The sequence below is a fragment of the Acartia tonsa genome, chromosome 8 (genome assembly GCF_053477335.1).
Source record: "Acartia tonsa isolate MP-2025a chromosome 8, ASM5347733v1, whole genome shotgun sequence".
In the NCBI taxonomy this organism is placed as follows: domain Eukaryota; kingdom Metazoa; phylum Arthropoda; class Copepoda; order Calanoida; family Acartiidae; genus Acartia; species Acartia tonsa.
In genome coordinates this window covers 9,618,213-9,640,774 of record NC_137267.1, presented here as the reverse complement: position 1 = coordinate 9,640,774, position 22,562 = coordinate 9,618,213, and the positions used below count along the sequence as shown (strand labels likewise).

General features: G+C 32.2%; 1 protein-coding gene across 1 annotated transcript; it reads right to left on the bottom strand.

The window, feature by feature from the left end:
• Nucleotides 1-452: 452 nt before the first annotated feature.
• LOC145325957 (protein IWS1 homolog A-like) lies at nt 453-21,095 on the bottom strand. Its single transcript, XM_080168983.1, has 21 exons — nt 21,007-21,095; nt 19,608-19,699; nt 19,008-19,352; nt 18,624-18,684; nt 17,049-17,142; nt 16,500-16,596; nt 16,101-16,144; nt 14,463-14,497; nt 14,025-14,095; nt 13,465-13,535; nt 12,358-12,447; nt 11,915-11,965; nt 11,246-11,319; nt 9,222-9,292; nt 5,150-5,237; nt 4,026-4,068; nt 3,634-3,671; nt 3,120-3,175; nt 2,669-2,732; nt 2,124-2,172; nt 453-777 (listed from the first exon to the last, which is right to left on the bottom strand). The coding sequence occupies exons 1-21, from the start codon at nt 21,051-21,053 to the stop codon at nt 664-666; spliced, it is 1,695 nt and encodes a 564-aa protein (XP_080025109.1). The 5' UTR covers nt 21,054-21,095; the 3' UTR covers nt 453-663.
• Between the last annotated feature and the right edge of the window lie 1,467 nt (nt 21,096-22,562).

Genomic DNA, 22,562 nt, shown 5'->3' with positions numbered 1-22,562 from the left:
TAAACAGCTTTCCGCGGATATAGAATGTACAATTATAGGATTTAAACCAGTTTTTTTAGCCCCGAGGTGCCGAAGGCACGGGCTAAAAACACTGGTATTAAGCTGGATATACTACGATGCTAGACATAGTTTTTTCGTATGGATGAGAACCGGTTCCTATCCACCGGATTCGAATGAATACAAGAATAGTTATTTCTCGTATCGTATTATAAACGGCTTTCCGCGGATATAGAATGTACAATTATAAGATTAAAACTATTTTTTTAGACCCGAGGTGCCGGAGGCACCGGCTAAAAAAACTGGTCTTAATCTTATGATTGTACATTTCTATATTCGTAGAAAACTGGATATAATACGATGCTAGACATAGTTTTTTCGTATTCATGAGAACCGGTTCCTATCCACCGGATTCGAATGAATACGAGAAAATAAATTCTACAATGAAAACTGTCCATTCTTAAATTTTTATTCAAATTAAGATTTTACACTTTTGTAAATATTTTTCTTTTATATAAAAAAATCGACATCCTTCAAATGACTAAAATTTGAATTTTATACTAAAAATAAAACATAATTACACATAATTAATTAATTAATAATTATTTGTATAAAAATTTGTTTGAAAAGATGGATAAAACATAAATAAAATATGTAAATGTTGAACTAGAACTCCTTCATTCTGTTGCCTTCAAGAGAAATTTTGCACAGTGATTGAGTTTTTGCCATCCGCTTTCTTTCTGCAAATTTACGTTTATGCTTCTCTAGTAAATTTATTCCCTGAAAAACATTAAATATAAATATAAGGATGACAACATCCAAAAAAGCGAAGATCTAGATTCAGAAGGTAGGACAAATGAACAATAACTCTTGTAGATTTTGTTTTCCAAAAAAGTTAAAAATCAGAATGTTTTAAATGGATGTACGAACTTGCTAGTGACGACCATAGAGTTTCTACTCTTACTAATTCGTAACTAACTGTTATTGGAATCATCAAGTTTAAAATCAATAGGACAATTTTAACATGTCTAAATTAGCTTAAAGAGCTAACCGTTACAGACGGATGGAAAATTAAAGATAGTTTATTCATTAAAGGGACTGTGAACGTAAATTTTTCTCATCTTAATATCAAATCTTAACATTATCTCCTTCATAATATCTCACAGATAGAGCAAAACGCGCTTTTGTTTGCTTAAAAAACGGCTTTTTCCGACGATTTTTATAAGGTACGGGGAAAGGAAGAAATTTTCCGTATTATATAAAATGTGCATTAAATTGCTTTTTTCTCCCATTATAGCTAAAATTAAACTTTTTCACATAGTTCTAGATTTTTCCTAACAGTTAAGCTGACTTTCAACATAATCCTTGCTTTAATCCAATGTATAGTTACTTAGAAATTGATAAAATAAGCAATATTCTTTTATTGGAAACCAAATACAATAACAAAGCCAGAAACAGGTTTTTTATTAGTATCCAATTAACTTAAAATGGCCCATCTCTCGCCCACCTTTAATTACAAATTTGTAAATAATAAAGACGCAATATTTCTTTATAAACAGTCTGATAAAAGTGTAAACTAATTCTCCAAAGTGGGTTATTTACTGTTCAACACAATAAAAAAGAATATTATTATTTTATATAACCTATGAGATTCAACCCTTTGTAGACAGTGAGGTATTTTTTTGTCAATAATACGAATTTAAAATATGTCTTTATTACCTAATTACTACGTTATAAAAAAACAAATTGGCAATTTTATAGCATAAAATAAATCCTTAACAGTAAGTAAATTGTTTCAACTATATATGACAAGTTAAATATCCCTACAAACATTATAAGAAACAAAAACGTTCAGATTTTCCCTGTTTTTTCCTTTTTCCCTCTCAAAATACCATAAAATCAAGGCATTATTTCTGGATATTTTTGTGAATAGGACATTTTTGGTTGATCAGTGTAGTGAAATGTGCTTAGTAAATGTTAAGATTTGATAATCAGATGAGAAATTTTTACGTTCACACTCCCTTTAAGAGAAGATTATTTTTTTCTTAAGCTGAATTGAAACATTGGTCTAATTATTCTTGTTTTATATTTAATAGAGGTTTTAAAAAAATAACGACGACCTTTACCTTTGCTTTTTTCTTTTCCTCTATGTGAGCGTCTGTCTGCCAAACTGGTCTGAAAAAAATTAAGAGTCTTCATTTCAAATATTTTTATATGGTTAACAAATTTGATATTGGCTATAAAGACGACATTATCCGACAATATAGTCAGGCAACTCTTATAATACAACCCGCGACTCTAGGCTCAAAATCACGTTAAGTCTTAAAACATTTAAATTGGTTTCTACTGTAGCTCTGACAGATGCGCTACATTAATAGGGGGAAAGTAGAGTAGGGAGAATGCCTTTGCAGGCGCAATCCATTACTATACAGAGTTAGGACTTTCAGAAAAAGGTCGTGCAATCAAAGAATTTGTTGGATGTACTTAACTTGATAACCCGTTGTTTGATCAAAAAGGAGAGATTTAACTCAACTTAGTTATCCTTGGTTGTTGGACCTGACGTTAAAGTGTCATGGACATCCGCCTCGCCCGTATGAATTATTTCAAAGGTACAACTTTATCGGAATTACATTTCTTCTGTATATTCAGATACAAAAGAAATAGATATTACCTAGCAACATAGGTTGCATTTTCTACCATAGGTACTCTGGCTCTTGCTATCCAACCTGGATCTCCTAGATAGATAGATAGATAATATATTATCTACCAAAGGCACTCTGGCTCTTGCTATCTACCTAGTTGGATAGATATATATAATTATATTTTCTACCATAGGTACTCTGGCTCTTGCTATCCTGGATTTCCTAGATAGATAGTTGGATAGATAGACAGATATATTAATATTATCTACCATCGGTTCTTTGGCTCTTGCTATCTACCCTAGATAGATAGATAGTTGAATAGATACAATTGTATTTACAAGAACTCTAACTCATTCTATACAAACTGTATTTTATAGATAGATAGATAGACTGCTAGTTAGATAGATAGTAAATGATATTTAAGTATCCACCAATGGTCCCTCCCCCCCATACCCCCCTACTTTTTTACGTCATTGATACCTGGCTTTAAGGGTTGGGATTCAGTTTCTTCAGCTTTCCTTTTTCTTTGTCCAATCCTAAATAATCATTATATTTCTAGACAAATAAATCAGACATATTATAAAGCTTTTAGAATAAAGGTGGACAATATCCAGAAAGGGAGAGGGCATTGAACTGTAAATTATGCTTGAACCCCCTTAAAACTTTGAGGACTTTTATTAAATCTTCATTGGTAGGCAAAAACTAATTGTGTAAGTCTTTGTACCCTTCTCAACCAGGGCTATTGAATATATAATAAAATTAGCTCAGGTGTTACTTTTTTAATGCCACCTCCGGCCCTCTCTTTTTAAAATAAATTGAAAATAAAGGGGGGTTGGTAGTTAAGTCAGTACAGGGACTATACCTGAGGCTACCCAGTGTTGAATCTAAACAAACCTGTCAAACAACAATTGGATAGGGGCTTCAAAGCTCAACAAGCAATTTGAGGGAAACTGCCGTTTAACAAAAAACTACCAATAACTTTTTAAAAAGTTACCTTCTTGCTATCTCAGCGTCTTGCTCTCGTCTTTCTTCCTGAAATTTACATTTTTTTTGAATAAATTTTGTATTATACATTTAATTATTTTATTTAGAGTATCTAAGCTACTGAATCCATAAATTTGAGTAGCAGAATGTCTGTCAATCTGTCTGTTTGTACCGAAGGATATTGCTAACCGCTAAACCTATATGGTTCTCCTCTAAAATGTAGCTCCTCAAAGGTCCTATTTCTAATAAAACTATAACTGAAACCTTAAGTGCAGCTAGAGTCCTCCAAAGCCTCTAGTTAGTTTAGTAAAGCATCATTATTTCTTAAATAAGATTTTACCTTAAAAAAAACATTATTGAATTGGTAAGTGAAATGTATAAGAATAAAAAAACTAAACTGACCTTAGTAAGTCCTGCAAAATCAGTTCTTTTGTTGAAAATAGGCCTAAATAAATATAAAAAAATAGTTGTTTTTCCTTAAAAGACCTAGCGAAACATCCCTTTGCCCCTATTTTGAAATCAAATGGAAATAAGTGAGAGGGGGGTGGGATTAGGTTTTTTTTCTTAGCCTATATCATGGGGCAGGCCCTAATTAAAATAATCATACATAATAGTAACCCTCTCTACCCCATTATTTTCAACAAAGTTTTATTTCATGATCAATTGTTAAAAACTGGAGACTTTATTGACCTAAACAATTTATGTTTTGATATCTCTATTTAAAGGTTTTTAGCCGGTTATTGATCAAAGTCTTTATAAGATTTTTCTACTAGTAAAATCAATATATATTTATTTTATCTATCTATTTATCTATCTATCTATCTACCTGGCACAAGTATTAATGAGTTGTCCCAGCAATGTGACGATTACTCCTTTCCTCTCTGGGACCTATCTATCTATATAACTATCTATCTATATATCTATCTATCTATCTATCTACCTGGCCCAGGTATTAATGAGTTGACCAGCAATTTGACGGTTACTCCTCTCCTCTCTGGTATCTATCTATCTATAAGGTTTTTGGTACCAGTAAAATCAATCTATTCATTTTTATCTATCTATCTATCTATCTACCTGGCCCAGGTATTAATGAGTTGACCAGCAATGTGACGGTTACTCCTTTCCTCTCTTGGATCTATCTATCTACATATATATGTATATAAATATCTATCAATCAATCAATCTATCTATCTATCTATCTACCTGGCCCAGGTATTAATGAGTTGACCAGCAATGTGACGGTTACTTCTCTCCTCTCTGGTATTTATATATCTATCTATCTATCTATCTATCTATCTAACTATCTACCTGGCCCAGGTATTAATGAGTTGTCCAGCAATGTGACGGTTACTCCTCTCCTCTCTGGTATTTATATAAGTATAATGTATATCTATCTATCTATCTACCTGGCCCAGGTATTAATGAGTTGACCAGCAATGTGACGGTTACTCCTTTCCTCTCGGGGATCTATCTATCTATATAACTAATAACTATCTATCAATCAATCAATCTATCTATCTATCTACCTGGCCCAGGTATTAATGAGTTGACCAGCAATGTGACGGTTACTCCTCTCCTCTCTGGGATGACGGTACAAGTACATCACTGCCTTACCTACAACCAAAAAAGATGCTTTCACTCAAAGTTTCTTGTTGAGAACTGATAACCCCCTCCCATATTTTTAAAATAAATTGAAAATAAGAAGAAAGTGGAGGGAAATAATTTTATTTTTCGTGAATACTGGGTAACCTGGCCTTCCACAGAGGTTAGGAATCGAAAAAAAAACGCTTCCAATTAATTAATTAATCAATTAATAAAAAAATAATAAGGGGGATTATCAGTTCTTAACATCCACCTTGTTTGAAGGCACCGTAAAAGATATATAGTAGGTTCACTACAAAAATCGATAATATAAGTAATATATTATCTAAAGAAAAATTATTTTACCCTTGGTTCGGACTAATCATAATTGAGACAAAATATCATGCAGTTTTTTTATGTAAAGAATTAAATGCAATATAAATTAAACTATCGGATACGCATTTGGAGGCCTCTAAACTTTAACCACCACCCTAGAAAAAAAGAAAAAGCTATTTTTTTTTAGTATTGGCGAAATTTTTCTTATTTGCGATTTCATATAGTAACCCTGATCAAAAGAATATTAAAAAACTTCCTGCGGTATATAAGAAGCTGAAATGTAAAGGAGAGCCATATTGGATCAGCGGTTCACAAAATCTTTGAAACAGATAAACATTCTGCGTGTTATTAGTATGAATTGTTGCTTTTATATAAAGAAACTAATGTGATGATTCTAACAGAGCCATTTAAGAGATATTATAAGCAAAACATATACCCTTATTATATAAATATAATAATCTTTGTAAAAAAATAAAATATTGTTCTATAATAGCTGTGCATTACTAAGGCATCTCTTTATGATGAAACAAGTGCATAGTCAAGTTTTCCTTTCAAAAGTTCATTAGAACTTTTGTCAATTAAGACGTCTTAGTATCGCATTGGTATCGGAGACCAGATACGCACACGCCGTCCATCCTGCACCGTGCATCAATGATCCTAGGAGCTAAACCAGAAGAGTCCTACTGTGCTGGAAAGGTCCTTGGGTAGATGCCAGACTGAATTCTGGTCACTTCCCCCAGTTCAGGGGGTTTGGGTAGGGCTAACAATCCTTCACTAAGAAAAACCTACTCACGTTCAATCCACACAAAGTAATGACCAATTTAAGAACCATTGTGCGTGGCTTATACTCTGGAAAGAAGAGATAAATGGCGATGATGATGACTATCGCATCTCAATGTCATGCACATAAAAGAAAAAAGTAGTGCAATCAAATCGTTCGCTGCAGAAATTATGTACAGCCAAAAAGCGAAATAAATCTAAAATAATATTTAGGAAGCAGATAAAAAAAGTCATCTTTACTACTAAAAAATGAGCTGAAATTGCCAAAAGTATTTTCAAATTAATTCAGCTGGGTTTGTTGTCCTTTGGATATTACTTAACTTATTGGTCGTTTGAGGCCAGGTATAAGGTATAGCCAACAAGCGAAAGAAATCTAAAGTAATATTAATGGGGACATTGATGAGGTCGTCAATTTTACGATGTGTTGCCCCTCAACGACAGTTTAAATAACGTATAGGTTTCTTTTTTTCCTAATTAATTTCGTTGTTTCGTTGTATAAGCTGGTTTAAGGCCCTTTGGGTTATATATATAGATTGTGTCTCAAAATCGAATTAAAATCGCACTCAAATAAGTTAATTAACAAGGTTATCTATCAGTAAAAATCTGTTGCATTAAAAAGTAATAGATATTAGAATTGCATTAGATTAGGGAATTTGTATGTCTATGTGACGAAAAATATCTTCAATATTTATGCCTTACTTAAAAAAACACCTTCTATTTCTAAGTTTTACGTCTTAAATATTCTATCGAACTAGGCCTTCAAAATCTACTGACATAATTCTAATCCCTTGATATGTAAATATTTTGCACCTTCGCTGTCTTAACTTTTTCTATCCCGCCTCTTAAAATTATATCCCTATGATAGCTAATATAATAACTTCTTTTTCCTTGAAAAAATTTGGCGTGTAAAAAATGTATTGGTTGCTTTTCCGAATAGTTCATGTCGAACACTGAGACCTTCCCCATTTAAAAATTTATCCTAACCTGACTTAAAGTAATATACAACACCCCCCACTTTTAAAATCTATTTTAAAAGGGGGAGGAGGGGTTTAGTGCTCAAAAAGGAATGAAGAAATTAATCTTTGAATTTCAATTTTAAAAAGAAAAAGTAATATAAAATTTCTTTCAGGGGGGGGGGCTATTTTTTTTCTAGTGGTAGTATCTCTTGGGAGGTGTGATACCCTCCCCTAAAATCGTTATAAACTGTTAAGGAGAACCATATTGGTTCAGCGGGTAACAGCCTTTTACTTTTATATAAGGATGTAACATGAAATGACCGCCATATGAATAAAATGCATGAATAGTTATTTCTCGCATCGTATTATAAACGGCTTTCCGCGGATATAGAATGTACAATTATAAGATTAAAACCAGTTTTTTAACCCCGAGGTGCCGAAGGCACGGGCTAAAAAAACTAGGGACTTAAATTGCAAGGTTAAAATTTAATTGTAGAGGAGGCCCAATCTGTACCACTTTTGAATCCTGTGACGTAATAGAAATGAGGGATTCTCCGTCTCTTTATATGGAATTTTTCTTTCTCACTTCTCCACTCAACTCCTTCATTTATATGACGTCACAGGAATCAAAAGTGGTACAGATTGGGCTTCGCCTAATTGTAGGTAATCCATTCAATTTATAATTTCTATAAAAAACCTTCAGACTCGTCTACAATTTTTTAGCTTCGCTCAACAGATATATTCGCTGTAGTCATTATTTCACATATTTCACTAAAATATTACTTAATTAAATAACAGGGCTCGGCAGCCTATCCGTCCACTAAACGGCTTAAATAAGGCAACCAATAAGCCACAGCACTAGCCACAGCCTCGCGGCTGCGGGGAAGAATTATCCACCTATAGGCAGCAGCCACCATAAGAGAATAAATTTTAATTCCGTCAACTTATTCCATAACAGTCAGGCGGCTTTGTAAAAACTGCATCTGTGGTCGCACTAATACGCGCCAGAACTAGACGCTCCGCACTTCACATCACAGTTGCCGAGCCCTGCCTAATATATATACTTAAATTCAATTAACTTACGTCATAGAATAAGAAACAGATAAATGTGCTTTGCAAAATATTTAAATTTGATTTAATTCTATATTATAAAAGAATAAGCTTTCCCCTTATCCTAAAGAGCTTTTGCTTTTGTTATTTTTATTTGTTATATTTGTTGTATATGATATTTTACTAAAAAAAACATTTTCAAAACATTTTTCACCGTCTAAAATGTTTACCATTTTTAATAATTTTTTGTCTCATATTATATTGCATAATTTAATTCTAAAGCATGATTTTTTCATGTTGCAAAGCGTATAACCCACTCCTATTAATATAAGAGTCTAATTAAAAGCGAACCCTTTCTATAATTAGGGTCGGTTGTAAGTCCGTCCGTCCGTACGTAAAGGATAGTTTTTTCGTTAATTTAGGCATGTTATAATTGTCCTAATTCCTGTAGTAACTAGGTACGATTTAGAAAACGTATCAACTCTATAATCGTTATTAGAATGTCCGTACGTCCATTTTAAACATGTTAATTTATAACTTTTTTAACAACAATTTTTTTATGAGATATAATTATCCGATTGATCTGACTTTTGGAGTACTGATTCCTATTACAATAAGGTACAATATTATAGGAGAAGCAACTCTATAATCAAGTCCTAAAATGTCAGTATGTCCCTTAAACTGTATTCTGAATTTAAGAAGTCTTGCAACAAATTTACGTATAATTTTGTCAAAACTTATACTAATATACATATATATATATATTTTGTATATTCAGTTCTTAAACTCTACAAAAGTTTATGTTTGTCTGTCATACCGTTTCAGAGTTTCGTTTTTATGGATGTTGTCATCCTTGTTATATAATAGCTACAGATGTAAAATTGTTGCTGTTTACCTATCCCTGATTCTTTTAATCTTGACAAATCTTCAATCTTCATATCAACCAAAATCCTCAAAAATTCAGTCCTAAAATATACATCAGTAGCGCTGCAAAAACAAACAAGTACATGTATTATTGTCTTTGAAATAAGATTCCTAAGACAGTGAGGTACAATTTAGAAAGCGTAGCAACTCTGTTATGTTTACTAAAAGTATGTATGTTCATTAATATTTTTGTTGTAGTTGCCCTACAACCATGCTTTTCAAAATATTGATTCCTAGGACAAAGAGGTACAATGTAAGTATAATAAGTGTTGTTTTTCTTTCTGATTTATTGATATTAGCTTTAGTGGATTTTTTCATATTATTTTAAAGTGCAATTCAATATGGACGAACATATGTAAAGGGGTAGTTAATGCATTTAAACTTCCATTTAGTGAATTGCATACTTTTTCTTGTTCAATGGTTTAAACTACATATAATTGAATGAATTTTAATTTAAATGTAGTTTAAAATATCATGACTTGAAAAACGTAACTTGGTGATATATGCAATTTATATAGCTGGATATTTTCATAAAAACAGCATGACGACTAATTTAGTGATGTCTAATTTTTTGTTATTTATTGTAATACAAAATTATATATGTTTGATAGTATGCTTGTAACTTTTGCTTGAAATCAACTTGAAATCCCTTTCAATAATCTAAATCGTCGTTAAATGCTTTATGAAAGTCAAAGTGTTGTTAAATAATATTAAATGCCAATTTTTTTATGAATCAGCTTTCTAAATAGAAATCAGTTACACAAAACCAAACGCTAATAATTAATAGCATAGCTAGTAGCTTCGCAGTTTACTGTTTAGCAAACAGCTGATTATTATACAATAAGATGAATATTAAAATACTCTACCTAATATTAATGCTAGGCAAAGATTTATCAGGCATAGGAGCTAACTAATCTGTCATTACTAATATGCTTACAGCTGATTATTATACAATAAGATGAATATTAAGATACTCTACCTAATATTAATGCTAGGTAATGATTTATCAGGCATAGGAGCTAACTAATCTGTCATTACTAATATGCTTACAGCTGATTATTGTACAATAAGATGAATATTAAAATACTCTACCTAATATTAATGCTAGGCAAAGATTTATCAGGCATAGGAGCTAACTAATCTGTCATTACTAATATGCTTACAGCTGATTATTATATAATAAGATGAATATTAAAATACTATACCTAATATTAATGCTAGGTAATGATTTATCAGGCATAGGAGCTAACTAATCTGTCATTACTAATATGCTTACAGCTAATTATTATACAATAAGATGAATATTAAAATACTCTACCTAATATTTATGCTTGGCAAAGATTTATCAGGCATAGGAGCTAACTAATCTGTCATTACTAATATGCTTACAGCTGATTATTATACAATAAGATGAATATTATTATACTCTACCTAATATTAATGCTAGGTAATGATTTATCAGACATAGGGGCTAACTAATCTGTCATTACTAATATGCTTACAGCTGATTATTGTACAATAAGATGAATATTAAGATACTCTACCTAATATTAATGCTGGGTAATGATTTATCAGGCATAGGGGCCAACTAATCTGTCATTACTAATATGCTTACAGCTGATTATTATACAATAAGATGAATATTAAAATACTCTACCTAATATTAATGCTAGGTAATGATTTATCAGACATAGGGGCTAACTAATCTGTCATTACTAATATGCTTACAGCTGATTATTATACAATTAGATGAATATTAAAATACTATACTTAATATTAATGCTAGGTAAGATTTATCAGACATAGGGGCTAACTAATCTGTCATTACTAATATGCTTACAGCTGATTATTATACAATAAGATGAACATTAAAATACTACACCTAATATCAATGCTAGGTAATGATTTATCAGACATAGGGGCTAACTAATCTGTCATTACTAATATGCTTACAGCTGATTATTATACAATAAGATGAATATTAAAATACTCTACCTAATATTAATGCTGGGCAATGATTTATCAGGCATAGGAGCTAACCAATCTGTCATTACTGTCAATATATTAGCCTAAAACCAAACAAATTAATTTTTTGAAATCTGTAGGCGATTGAAGACGAAGCCCTTTCCCCCTTCCCTTTTTCTTTTCCCTTTATATGACGTCATATCGTCTTGCTCAAAAGTGGGACAGATTGGGCTTCGTCCGATTGAAGTCAATGTAATTTAAAATTTTTATTAATCAAACAACGTTGACCTTATTTAAGTATATGAAAAAACATAATATCTTTTTTTAGGTAGTTTATATAGCATTTAAAAAAGTAGAAACATAATATCTTTATTTAGGTAGTTTATATAGCATTTAAAAAAGTAGAGAAGACATACATTTTAAAACTAATTTGTCTAAAGTTCAAGTCAAAATTATATTTACCAATAACAAAAGTTAAAGTGTAGGGGGAGAAAGTCACTCAAAAATCAGCCACGTGACGTCATAAAAATGAGGGGTTATCGATCTCTTTTTTTATGGTTTTTCTTTCCCACTTCTCCTCTCATCTACATTATTTTTATGACGTCACGTGGCTGATTTTTGAGTGACTTTCCCCTACGCTATAGTTATAATTAGTCCTATGTTGATATAAAAACAGCATATAGAGAAACAACTACTTACCTCAATAAAAGCCATTTGAAGTTCAACTTTTCTTAAGTTTTGAAGAACTAACTAAAAAATATAAAAATGAAATAAAATCATTTTGTTTTAGAAAGTTTTTTCTATCTTTGTCTTTTTTTAACCATGAGAATAATTCTTCGTTAAAAAGACAATAACAAACCTTGCTTACCACAAAGATTCTATAGAGCAATGAAACTCCCCCTCATTATTGTATTAAATTGATTATAAGGGAGAGAGGAAAGTTTTTTTTCTTCCTAATAAGCCTTACTCCTGGGAGGGGGGGGGGGGGGCTAAATCCTTATGTGGGTTCATTTAGAGCCCAATACAATCCAGTCCAAAGTCATAAATAAACAAACAAAAAACTAATACCGCATTTTTAGAAGGGGGGTTGGGTTTTATGCTCGACAAGGTATTTTGATGGAAAATACTGAAGAAACACTTACCCTAAGCATGCCCATCTTTTTGGTTGCTGGTTTACCAGCATTATTCAAATCTCTGTCCTCTGCTGCAGCCACTCGCATATCAGCTATCATCTACATTAAAAGCATAAGAAGTAGTGCAGCTGATCTATCCTATTACATAAAGTAGTAAGCGTTTTTTGTCTGTCCCGAAGGATCTCGCTAACCACTGAACCGATATTGTTCTCCTTTACAGTGAAGCTTCTCATAGGTCCTGTTTTTAAACTATTTTTGGGGAGTGTGTCTTCATCCCCCCCCAACAAAAATATTTTTTTACTCTTTTAAAAATCAAATTTAAAATGGGATGAGGTCGACTTAAGTTCCCCTAGAGGGTTCTAGGGGCGTAGCAGCTAGTAATTAGATAATAAAAACCGCTGAAGCAATATGGTTCTCCTTTACAGTGAAGCTTCTTTCAGTATATGGAAGGCTTTCAACTTTTTTAGGGGAAGGTATCACAACCCACCAAAAAATCCCCCCCCCCCCAAAAAAAAAATATTTTTTTATGTTTTTTTATTAGAATTTAAAATGGAAACTGCAGCTACTCTATACAAAGTTAAATACGTCAGGCAGTCACTAAATTATTTGAATCTTGAACAAAGTAGCCTCGGAATAAGTAGCTTCAGGACAAAGTAGCTTCAGGACAAAGTAGCCTCCTAAGGAAAGTAGCCTCCACTGTTAATAAAGGTTATGGCCGCAGCGCTTGGCCCCCTGGCCTAAAAATTGTAAAAACAATATTAAAAATTGTAAAATCTATCAACCACTTTTTGCAAAATCCACGAAATTCTAAACCATCTATGTATTATCTGTTGATAATATTTTTCTTAAATAAATGTTCTAAGGCCAACATAGGTTAGGTTAGGTTAGGTTATAGGCTAGGGGGCCGAGCGCCCGCGGCTAGGCAGGCCAGGGGGCCGAGCGTTGCGGCCATATTGGAGACTATTTTTCTTAGGAAACTACTTTTCTTAAGTAAATGTCCTGAAGCTACTTTGTCCTGAAGCTACTTTGTCCTGAAGCTACTTTGTCTGAAGCTACTTTGTCCGAAGCTACTTTGTCTGAAGCTACTTTGTCTAAGATCCAATTATATAAGTATACCTTAGCTATAGCATCATCATTGTCATTAATAACATCAATACTCTTCTTTTTTCTCCTTCCAGAACTGTTTTTATATGTGAGATACATTTAAGATTGATACTCTCTCGAATACAGCGTCCCTTGTTGATAAGGGCGAAGCTATTAATTTTATTAGTGATAAGTAAAGAAAGTTAATTTTTACCCATACAATGTAACAGGGGCGTCCAAGTTTTTTTTTTGGAGGGGGGGTGCAAATTTTTTTACCCCCGCCAAAATTTTACCCCCTTGGACGTCTATGCAATGTAACACATTTTTTATATCAATTTAAGACCTTTACACCTTACCATACTTTTTAGACAACTATTTCAACACACAAATTGTAGTAGAAGTTTCTTTAAAAAATATCCTTGAAAGACCAAAAAGAGCTACTTTGCCTGATTTATATATCGATTATAGGCAATAGTTCCTAAAATTCTATTTAACCATCAAGCAACACTATTCTAATAATTACAAAAAGCCTTAACTTTTATGTTGATATAAAAGTAGCATGAAAGGTAAAAATGTAATTTCTTTCCTGTTTTCAGCTTTTTTTCTTTGCATCATTTTGTCGAAATCATTTCCTCCGCGATCATCAATATCGTCTGTAGGTCGTCTATAATGGTAAATATCAAAGTAGTACGATGTAATTTTGTCAATGATTCTACTCTATAAACTGTATTGTGTGTCAGTCTATTTGTAATTCTCTAAAATATTTTTTCTAAGCTGTTATAAAAAGAAATTTGTATGAGAAATAAGCAAATTTAATTACTATGCCCTTCTGTCTGTATGATTTGTACCCCTATTTCTTTTTATTTGCTCTGCTGTTCTTATTCTTTTGATTACCAGCTTCGCTACTTATGAATGTTGTCGTCCTTGTATATTTCTAAATATATGATTCTAAACTTCTAAATCTTCCGATATCTCGATATATTTTTGTGCATACAGACAGACATACATCTTATTATTTGTCTAAACATTACCTGTCGAATTCGTCATCAGAATCCAAAGCTGCTTCCTATAAAACCATATTAATCGGTGCTTCATCTTTAAAAGCCAATCCCCCCCCTCAAAAAAAAAATTTGAAAGCTAACCTTATCTGAAGCATTAAACGACAAAATAAAGGGGGAGGAGTTCTATGTTCATGTTCAACAAGGCACTTTAAGGGGATAGCCTGATATCTAGTTGCCGAATGTGTACGCAGTTTCCTGAGTGTTTCCTCATCCTAGCTCAATATTTACTACTAGCTAAAAAAGCTTCAAACTTCAAAAAAAAAAAATCAAAATTTAAAAAATTCAAATTTATAATGTATAATGTATAAATCGTTTACACATTCAAATTTTGATTTTTTTAAGGGAAGTTTGAAGATTTGTAGCTAGTAGTAAATATTGAGCTAGGATGAGGAAACACCCAGGAAACTGCGTACACTTTCGGCAACTAGATATCAGGCTATCTTTAAGGGAAAACATTAAATTATCAATTATGTCCACAAGTATATAGCGCTGTAATAACATGCAGACGAGTATAGTTAGTAAGTAAGAAACGCAGATTTATCACTCAAAAAAACTTGGGCATAATAATATTTATTTGTAGCAGGGATAAGGGATAGGAAACCTGGCCATTAATTAGGTCCCGGCCTAGATTCTAAAGGGATATTGCAACTATTACAAATTACTATCAAACTGGCGGACGCTCCCAAGTAGATATCGCTCTAAACCAATAAGAATCGGCCTGTTTTTAACAACCAATCACCAATTGGCGAAAATTTTAGAAGCAGACAATTCTGGAAAAAAATAATGATTTCGTCTGCTACGAAAAAATAAATATAAATGGTGTTAGATCACATTAGCTTAATTATTAAATCTGCTTAGAGTTAAACATTAAAAAAGGGCCATACAGAAAAAAACAAAAATAACGGGATTGTTTTTTGGAAAGAAGGTAGCTACGAATTTTCATTTGGTAGTTTATAAATTAGATGTTGTATTTTGAATTTTAAAAATTTAATACGGAACTGATAAAACACCTAAACCCTAATATATGTACAATACAACACAGTACAAATCTATCACTAATTAATAGTATCCAAAGAACTTGATAGAATGTTACCCAAGTGCATATAAATTTATTTATTTTGAATTTTAATTAGCAATGAAATTTTCAATTAAAATTTTTACTCATTAATAAAAATGCAAATAATACAAACTAAAATCTGTCTGAGGGAAACCCAACGATAGCTTTCTGACAGTTCAAATTACCAAAGTAAAAGATAAAAAAATTTTGGGAGAGAAAAAACTTCATTTTAACAAAAGCCATTAATATATAGGTTTATAAAAAGTTATGTTTTTTACTTTAAACTAGCTACCTGAATTTGATTCTATACTTTATCTACACACACACACACAGCTTTTTTATTAGCGCTTTATACTACGAACCAATGCGCCATCCCAAAACTGGTTTATTAGGCTAGAAATAGGCCTAGGCTTGAAATAGGCCTGAAATAATATTTTCCTACGTTTCCCATCCCTTATCCCTGATTTGTAGTTTTTAAATCTATGCAAAATAAGGAAGTTATAGTAATTTTTCAATGTCGCTAAAAACAAGTAAAAACAAACAAATAATACCTTTTCTTTTGAAGTTGATGGACCTGGCTTTTCTGGCTCTTCATCTAACAATAAAAATATAACAATTTGTACTTTCCCTCAAATTCCATCTAAAACGGAATAAACCCCCATTCCCTTTTTTTTCAAATAAATTGAAAAATCTAAACTATATGCCGTACCTGCGGTACGCTTATCCTACCGGGCTACAAAGTACCTAATATAACCTAACTTAACCTAAAGTAATAAACAAACAAATAAAAAATTCTCCCCAAATAACATAGATTATGGTTTTGTAGAAATATTCCAAAGAAAATAAAATTGAATATATTGGGATATGTGTCTTATAAACTATTAAATGATATAATCCTATACTTTTTAGTAAGCTTTTTTTATGCCTTTTCAGGTTTTATGCTATTATACCTGATGAATCTGCCATTTCATTTAGAATCTGATTTGTTTTCTTCAATGTTTTGTTTGTTATCTCATCAGAACTCGATTCAGAATCAGATTTAGATCCCTAATCAAATAAGATGCATTACTTTTTTTGGTCGGTTGGTTCATCATTCTGTCCGTAATGGTCTTTTATTATCCAAACGTTCACTCAATTTTTTTTTACATTTGTTTGTTTTTATTCGCTGCAGTTGCTTTCTTATATACAAGCGGTTATTCTCCTAGCATCTAGACAGCAGAGGGGGATAGAAAAATAACCCAAAACCATCCCATGACTTAAAGATGAAATGAATTAGATTAAATCCATCACAGTGCCTATGAGAATCTTACATTAGAATATAGAATTTAAGTAGTTATTGAGATCTTAAGCTTCAGACAAAAAAATAATTTTTAAATAATAGGTGTTTCAAAATTAAAGTAATTTTCTATAAATAAGTGTATCATATTTTTTATGTACATACATTGGCCGCGGATACATAAAGAAATGTCAAATGTTTCAAGATACTGAATCTATTTTACCTTATCTGCTTTGCGTTCCGAGGTTCTTGAGGGTGATCTTGAAATAGATAATCTTGGTAATACTGCTGACACTTCTGATGATGTTGAGGCAGATCTTAATAATAATGAGATAGATAATCTTGGTAATACTGCTGACACTTCTGATGATGTAGAGGCAAATCTTAATAATAATGAGATAGATAATCTTGGTAATACTGCTGACACTTCTGATGATGTTGAGGCAGATCTTAATAATAATGAGATAGATAATCTTGGTAATACTGCTGACACTTCTGATGATGTTGAGGCAGATCTTAATAATAATGAGATAGATAATCTTGGTAATACTGCTGACACTTCTGATGATGTTGAGGCAGATCTTAATAATAATGAGATAGATAATCTTGGTAATACTGCTGACACTTCTGATGATGTTGAGGCAGATCTTAATAATAATGAGATAGATAATCTTGGTAATACTGCTGACACTTCTGATGATGTTGAGGCAGATCTTAATAATAATGAGATAGATAATCTTGGTAATACTGCTGACACTTCTGATGATGTTGAGGCAGATCTTATTAATTTTAGAATAGATACAATTGGTAATACTGCTGACACTTCTGATGATGTAGAGGCAGATCTTAATAATAATGAGATAGATAATCTTGGTAATACTGCTGACACTTCTGATGATGTTTAGGCAGATCTTAATAATAATGAGATAGATAATCTTGGTAATACTGCTGACACTTCTGATGATGTTGAGGCAGATCTTAATAATAATGAGATAGATAATCTTGGTAATACTGCTGACACTTCTGATGATGTTGAGGCAGATCTTAATAATAATGAGATAGATAATCTTGGTAATACTGCTGACACTTCTGATGATGTTGAGGCAGATCTTAATAATAATGAGATAGATAATCTTGGTAATACTGCTGACACTTCTGATGATGTTGAGGCAGATCTTAATAATAATGAGATAGATAATCTTGGTAATACTGCTGACACTTCTGATGATATTGAGGCAGATCTTAATAATTTTAGAATAGATACAATTGGTAATACTGCCGACACTTCTGATGATGTAGAGGCAGATCTTAATAATTGTAAAATAGATACTCTTTAAAAAGCTGATACTTCTGATTTAGTATAGGCCCTAATGATAATAATGCAATAGATCTTGAAGTTTACATGAACCAACCAATAAGCGTAAATGAGAACGTCCCTTCTTGCAGTCGGGTAGGTGCCTGGTTCGAGTCTAGTCTACAACGCATAATACTAGAGATGTTAAAAATGGTACCTACTGCTGTTATGAATGGCAAGGGACACTAATATTGAGAATAGTTGTAATGCCTTGGCCCATAAACAGGTGCACCTTATTACCACAGTAAGGACTTCCAGACAGAGTTCATGCAATCAAAGGGTTGGTTGACTGATGGATGTTACTTAACCTAATATCCTTGGGTACAAGCGGAGGATTCTAAGGCTTCTCTAGATGATCACTTAAATCAAAGGATTGTCCCGCCCCAACCAGGTAATCAACTATGTAATAGATAAGTTTTGCTTAAAAAAAGGAAAAAAATGTACCTGGATCTTCCCAGAGATCTTGACTTAGATCTTGAAGCAGATTTTGAAACAGATCTTGATCCTGACAATAATTACAAAAATGATAATGCGCCACGTATCAAAACTGGATCAATCCCTTCATGGCTGGTATATTGCTCCTAGTATGTTACCCCCACCCCCTTGTACACCAATTTTATAGGTACTAAAACATTTATAAAGCTTAACCAATAATAAAAGGTTCTTAAAATTATTGTAGTATTTGATTAGATTACTTAAGTAGTTTTGATCAACTGTAAATTTAGGTAAGACAAATTCTTATAGGAGGAAAGTACTCATCATATAATATACTCAGCATTAAAATAGTTGTATATTAAGCTAAGGAAGTGTTAAGAAAAAACAACCCACCTGATTTTGATCTGGAACCTGAAACTGATCTAGATTGAGATCTGGAGACAGACCTAGAGCCTGATCTTCTTGATCTTCTCGAGGAAGCTCTTGAAACTGATCTTGAGTTAGATTTTGATTTTGCTGATGATGCTCTTGAACCTGATCTGGAATTGGATCTTGATTTTCTTGAGGAAGCTCTTGACACTGATCTTGATCTATCTGAGCCGTCAACTGACATAGATCCAGATCTTGATCTTGACTTGTGGGATCCATCATTTGACTTAGATCTTGATTTCCTTGATGAAGCCTCCATAGACACTGATCTTGATCTTGAGATTCTTGGAGAGTCACTAACCATATTATCTAAAGTATAAGAATAGGACCTTAATAGGCTGACAAACATTTGGATGCTACTTAATTGACAATTCTGTAGAAAAAAACAGCAAAGTAAAGTATCCTTTGTAATCCATAAAAGAATAGAAATAAAACTTGTTTACTACAGAAATTTAGATTTCAAGAAAAGCCTTTGATTCAATTTTTCAATACTCACAAAATCTTTGTATAATTACCAATTGATATTTTTCGAGTTTTATATATAGCATGGAATTATATTTCTACCTTCTTTGGCATCAACTGAATTGGATCTTGATCTTGATTTTACTAATTCTGCAACGTGAACTGAGTTTGATACCTCTAATGTTTCTTCTTCCCTAAATTTGTAAATTTAAATAAATTACTTTAAGGTTTTAGGAATTGAATTAAATAACAGAAAATCTAACTTTAAGCAAAGTGTGTTCGATAAGCATTAGCTTCTCTTCTTCATACATACATATTGATTTAAGTATGTATTACTTATTTGTCGGTTAAATATGCATTTCTTCATGTAGCTACAATATTCAGATTCAGCTATTACAGATATCTTGAATGTTTGTATGGATATTTAGCCAGGAGTATAAAGATACAAACAAGGATGACAAAATCCATAAGTAGCGAAGCAGAAAAAAATATGTATAAGAATTTAAAGATTAGTTGTCAAAAGCATGTATATTAGGAAAAAAATCACGAAACCTTTTTAACATTTGTTTTTAATTTCTTGATATTTATATTTCAGTACTATGACAAACAGACTGTCAGTCAAAGTAAATGGATGCTCAAAACAACGGGAAATTTAATTTTGATATTTTTAACCACAAAAATTTTTAAAATCGGACCATAAACACCAAAGATGTGAGGAAAAATGTGAAAAATATGAAAATACCCAAAAACCTGCAAAAAGGCAGTCTGACCGCCATTGATGTTTTCTTGAAACGACAGGAAATTAAATTTTGATATCTATAACTGAAAAACTTTGGAAATCGGACCATAAATACCAAAGGTATGGAGAAAAATGTGAAAAATACAAAAATAGCCTAAAACCTGATTAAAGGCAGTCTGACCGTCATAATTGTTTTCTTGAAAAGACAGGAAACTTAATTTTGATACTGTAACTGAAAAAAATTTTGGAAATCGGACCATAAACACCAAAGATATGGACAAAAATGTGAAAAATACAAAAATAGCCTAAACCCTGCTAAAAAGCGGTCCAACCCCCATTGATGTTTTATAGTTAATTGTGCTCCTTAATAATGGGAATGTTGTCAAAAAATTTCAGCCTTTTATCTTTTATAGGAGCCGAGAAAATCACGTTTCCCCCAAACTAAGACATACGGACATATGGACATACAGACAGACGGACATTGCAAGTTATAGAGTAGCTTCGCTACTAAAAATTACCCCTTCTGTACATTATGGTGAGTGGTTGAAACGTTTGAACACTCAATTAATGAATCAGCCAATCAAAATTTACCAAAGTCCCCCAAAGCCAACGAATAAGAAATTATAAAACTTTAGGACTAGTGTAATAAACAGCCCGTTGTACCCCCCTTCTCTCTCAGATTAAGCAGAAAAATTGGCAGCTTCTCATTATTACACTTTGTCTGTATGTCAATTAATCATTTTAGTAATTTGTTTATGTTACCCTGTCGTGGCAGAATCTATTTCTTCAACTTGTTCAGAATCACTCATTTTAACCTTTACAAATATCTATTATTCTATACATATTATAACCATCCTTATAATAAAGTAACAGGATGTGTGTTTGTATGTTTGTACCGAAGGATCTCGCTAACCGCTGAACCGATAGGGTTCTCCTTAACAGGGTAGCTTCTCATAGGTCCCGGGAAGGTTTTTAACTATTTTCTTGAGAGGTGGGACACCCCCAACCCCCCCAAAAAATGAAAAATTCCCCCCCCAAAAAAAATAAAATAAAAAAAAAATTCGCCCCCCTTCCAAATTAAATTTTTTTTAAAAATCTAAAATAAGAAATTGAATTATTAAATTCGACTTTCTCTTCCTCAAGTGCCCCTAGAGGCATCTAGGGGCGTAGCCGCTAGTTTACAATACAGTAATATATAGTAATCTATACCAACGTATTATAGATAGCTTTCCGCGGATATTAAATCATAAGATTAAACCAGTTTTAATAGAGCCAAGCTTATAATTTAACATTCGTGAAAAATTGTCTGTAGTAATACAATGCTATACATGATTTTCCAGTAAGATTGAGAACTGGTTCTAATCCATCGGATATTAATCGGTTTCATAGTCTTTCTGGAATGATATATTCGGTAAAATTTCTTCCTTTATCCATTCGTACTGTATTCACAGGCGTTGCTTTTGAACGGACACATGTTATAGAGTAGTTTTGCTATTAAAATAGAATTTAGAAAATACAGAAAATTAAAATAATAGAGGAATTTGTTCAATAGCTTTGCTAAAAATAAAAATCAATGTACTTTATTGCTTACTAGCGGCTACGCCCCTAGAGGCCTCTAGGGGTACTTGAGGTTATGATGGCTTGAATTCGACCCCTCCTCCCTTTTTTCAGTTCCAGAAAAAAAGTAAAGGGGGGTTAGGGGTGGTGATGTCCTCCCTAAAAATAGCTATATACCTTCTCATGACCTATGAGATGCTACACTGTAAATGGGAACCGTATCGATTCAGTGGTTAGCGAGATCCTTCGCTACAGACAAAAACAACTTACTACTTTATATTATAGGATTATCAGCAAATAAAGTTATAATGAATAAGAAAAACTAAATTATTCTTTCTTTAACTGTGTTTATATAATAAAAATATTATGTTATTTGTTTTGTTACAATTCAATGAACTTTTTAAAAGCTTTTCTTTTTTCACATTAAAAAAAGAGTGTACGCAGCGCGTGTCGCACACACAAGTGTACGCAGACTGACCGACCGCGCGTCCTATGCCTGCTTACACACACACACACACATATAGGCATAGGCTAAGCAAGTTCATAAGGTTAACGGAAAAATGGCGGCTTTATTTTATGAAATGTTATAATTATTGTTAAATGAATTTTAAAGTAAAACAACCTTTTTTACTTCAATTTTATCTAAAGTTTTATGCTTTTGCAATCTTTAGAAAGATTTTAATGCCATATGAAGACTTAATTAAAAGAATAAGGTTATATAAAAATGTATTTCGTTTTCAAAGTTCTACCATTTAACCCCA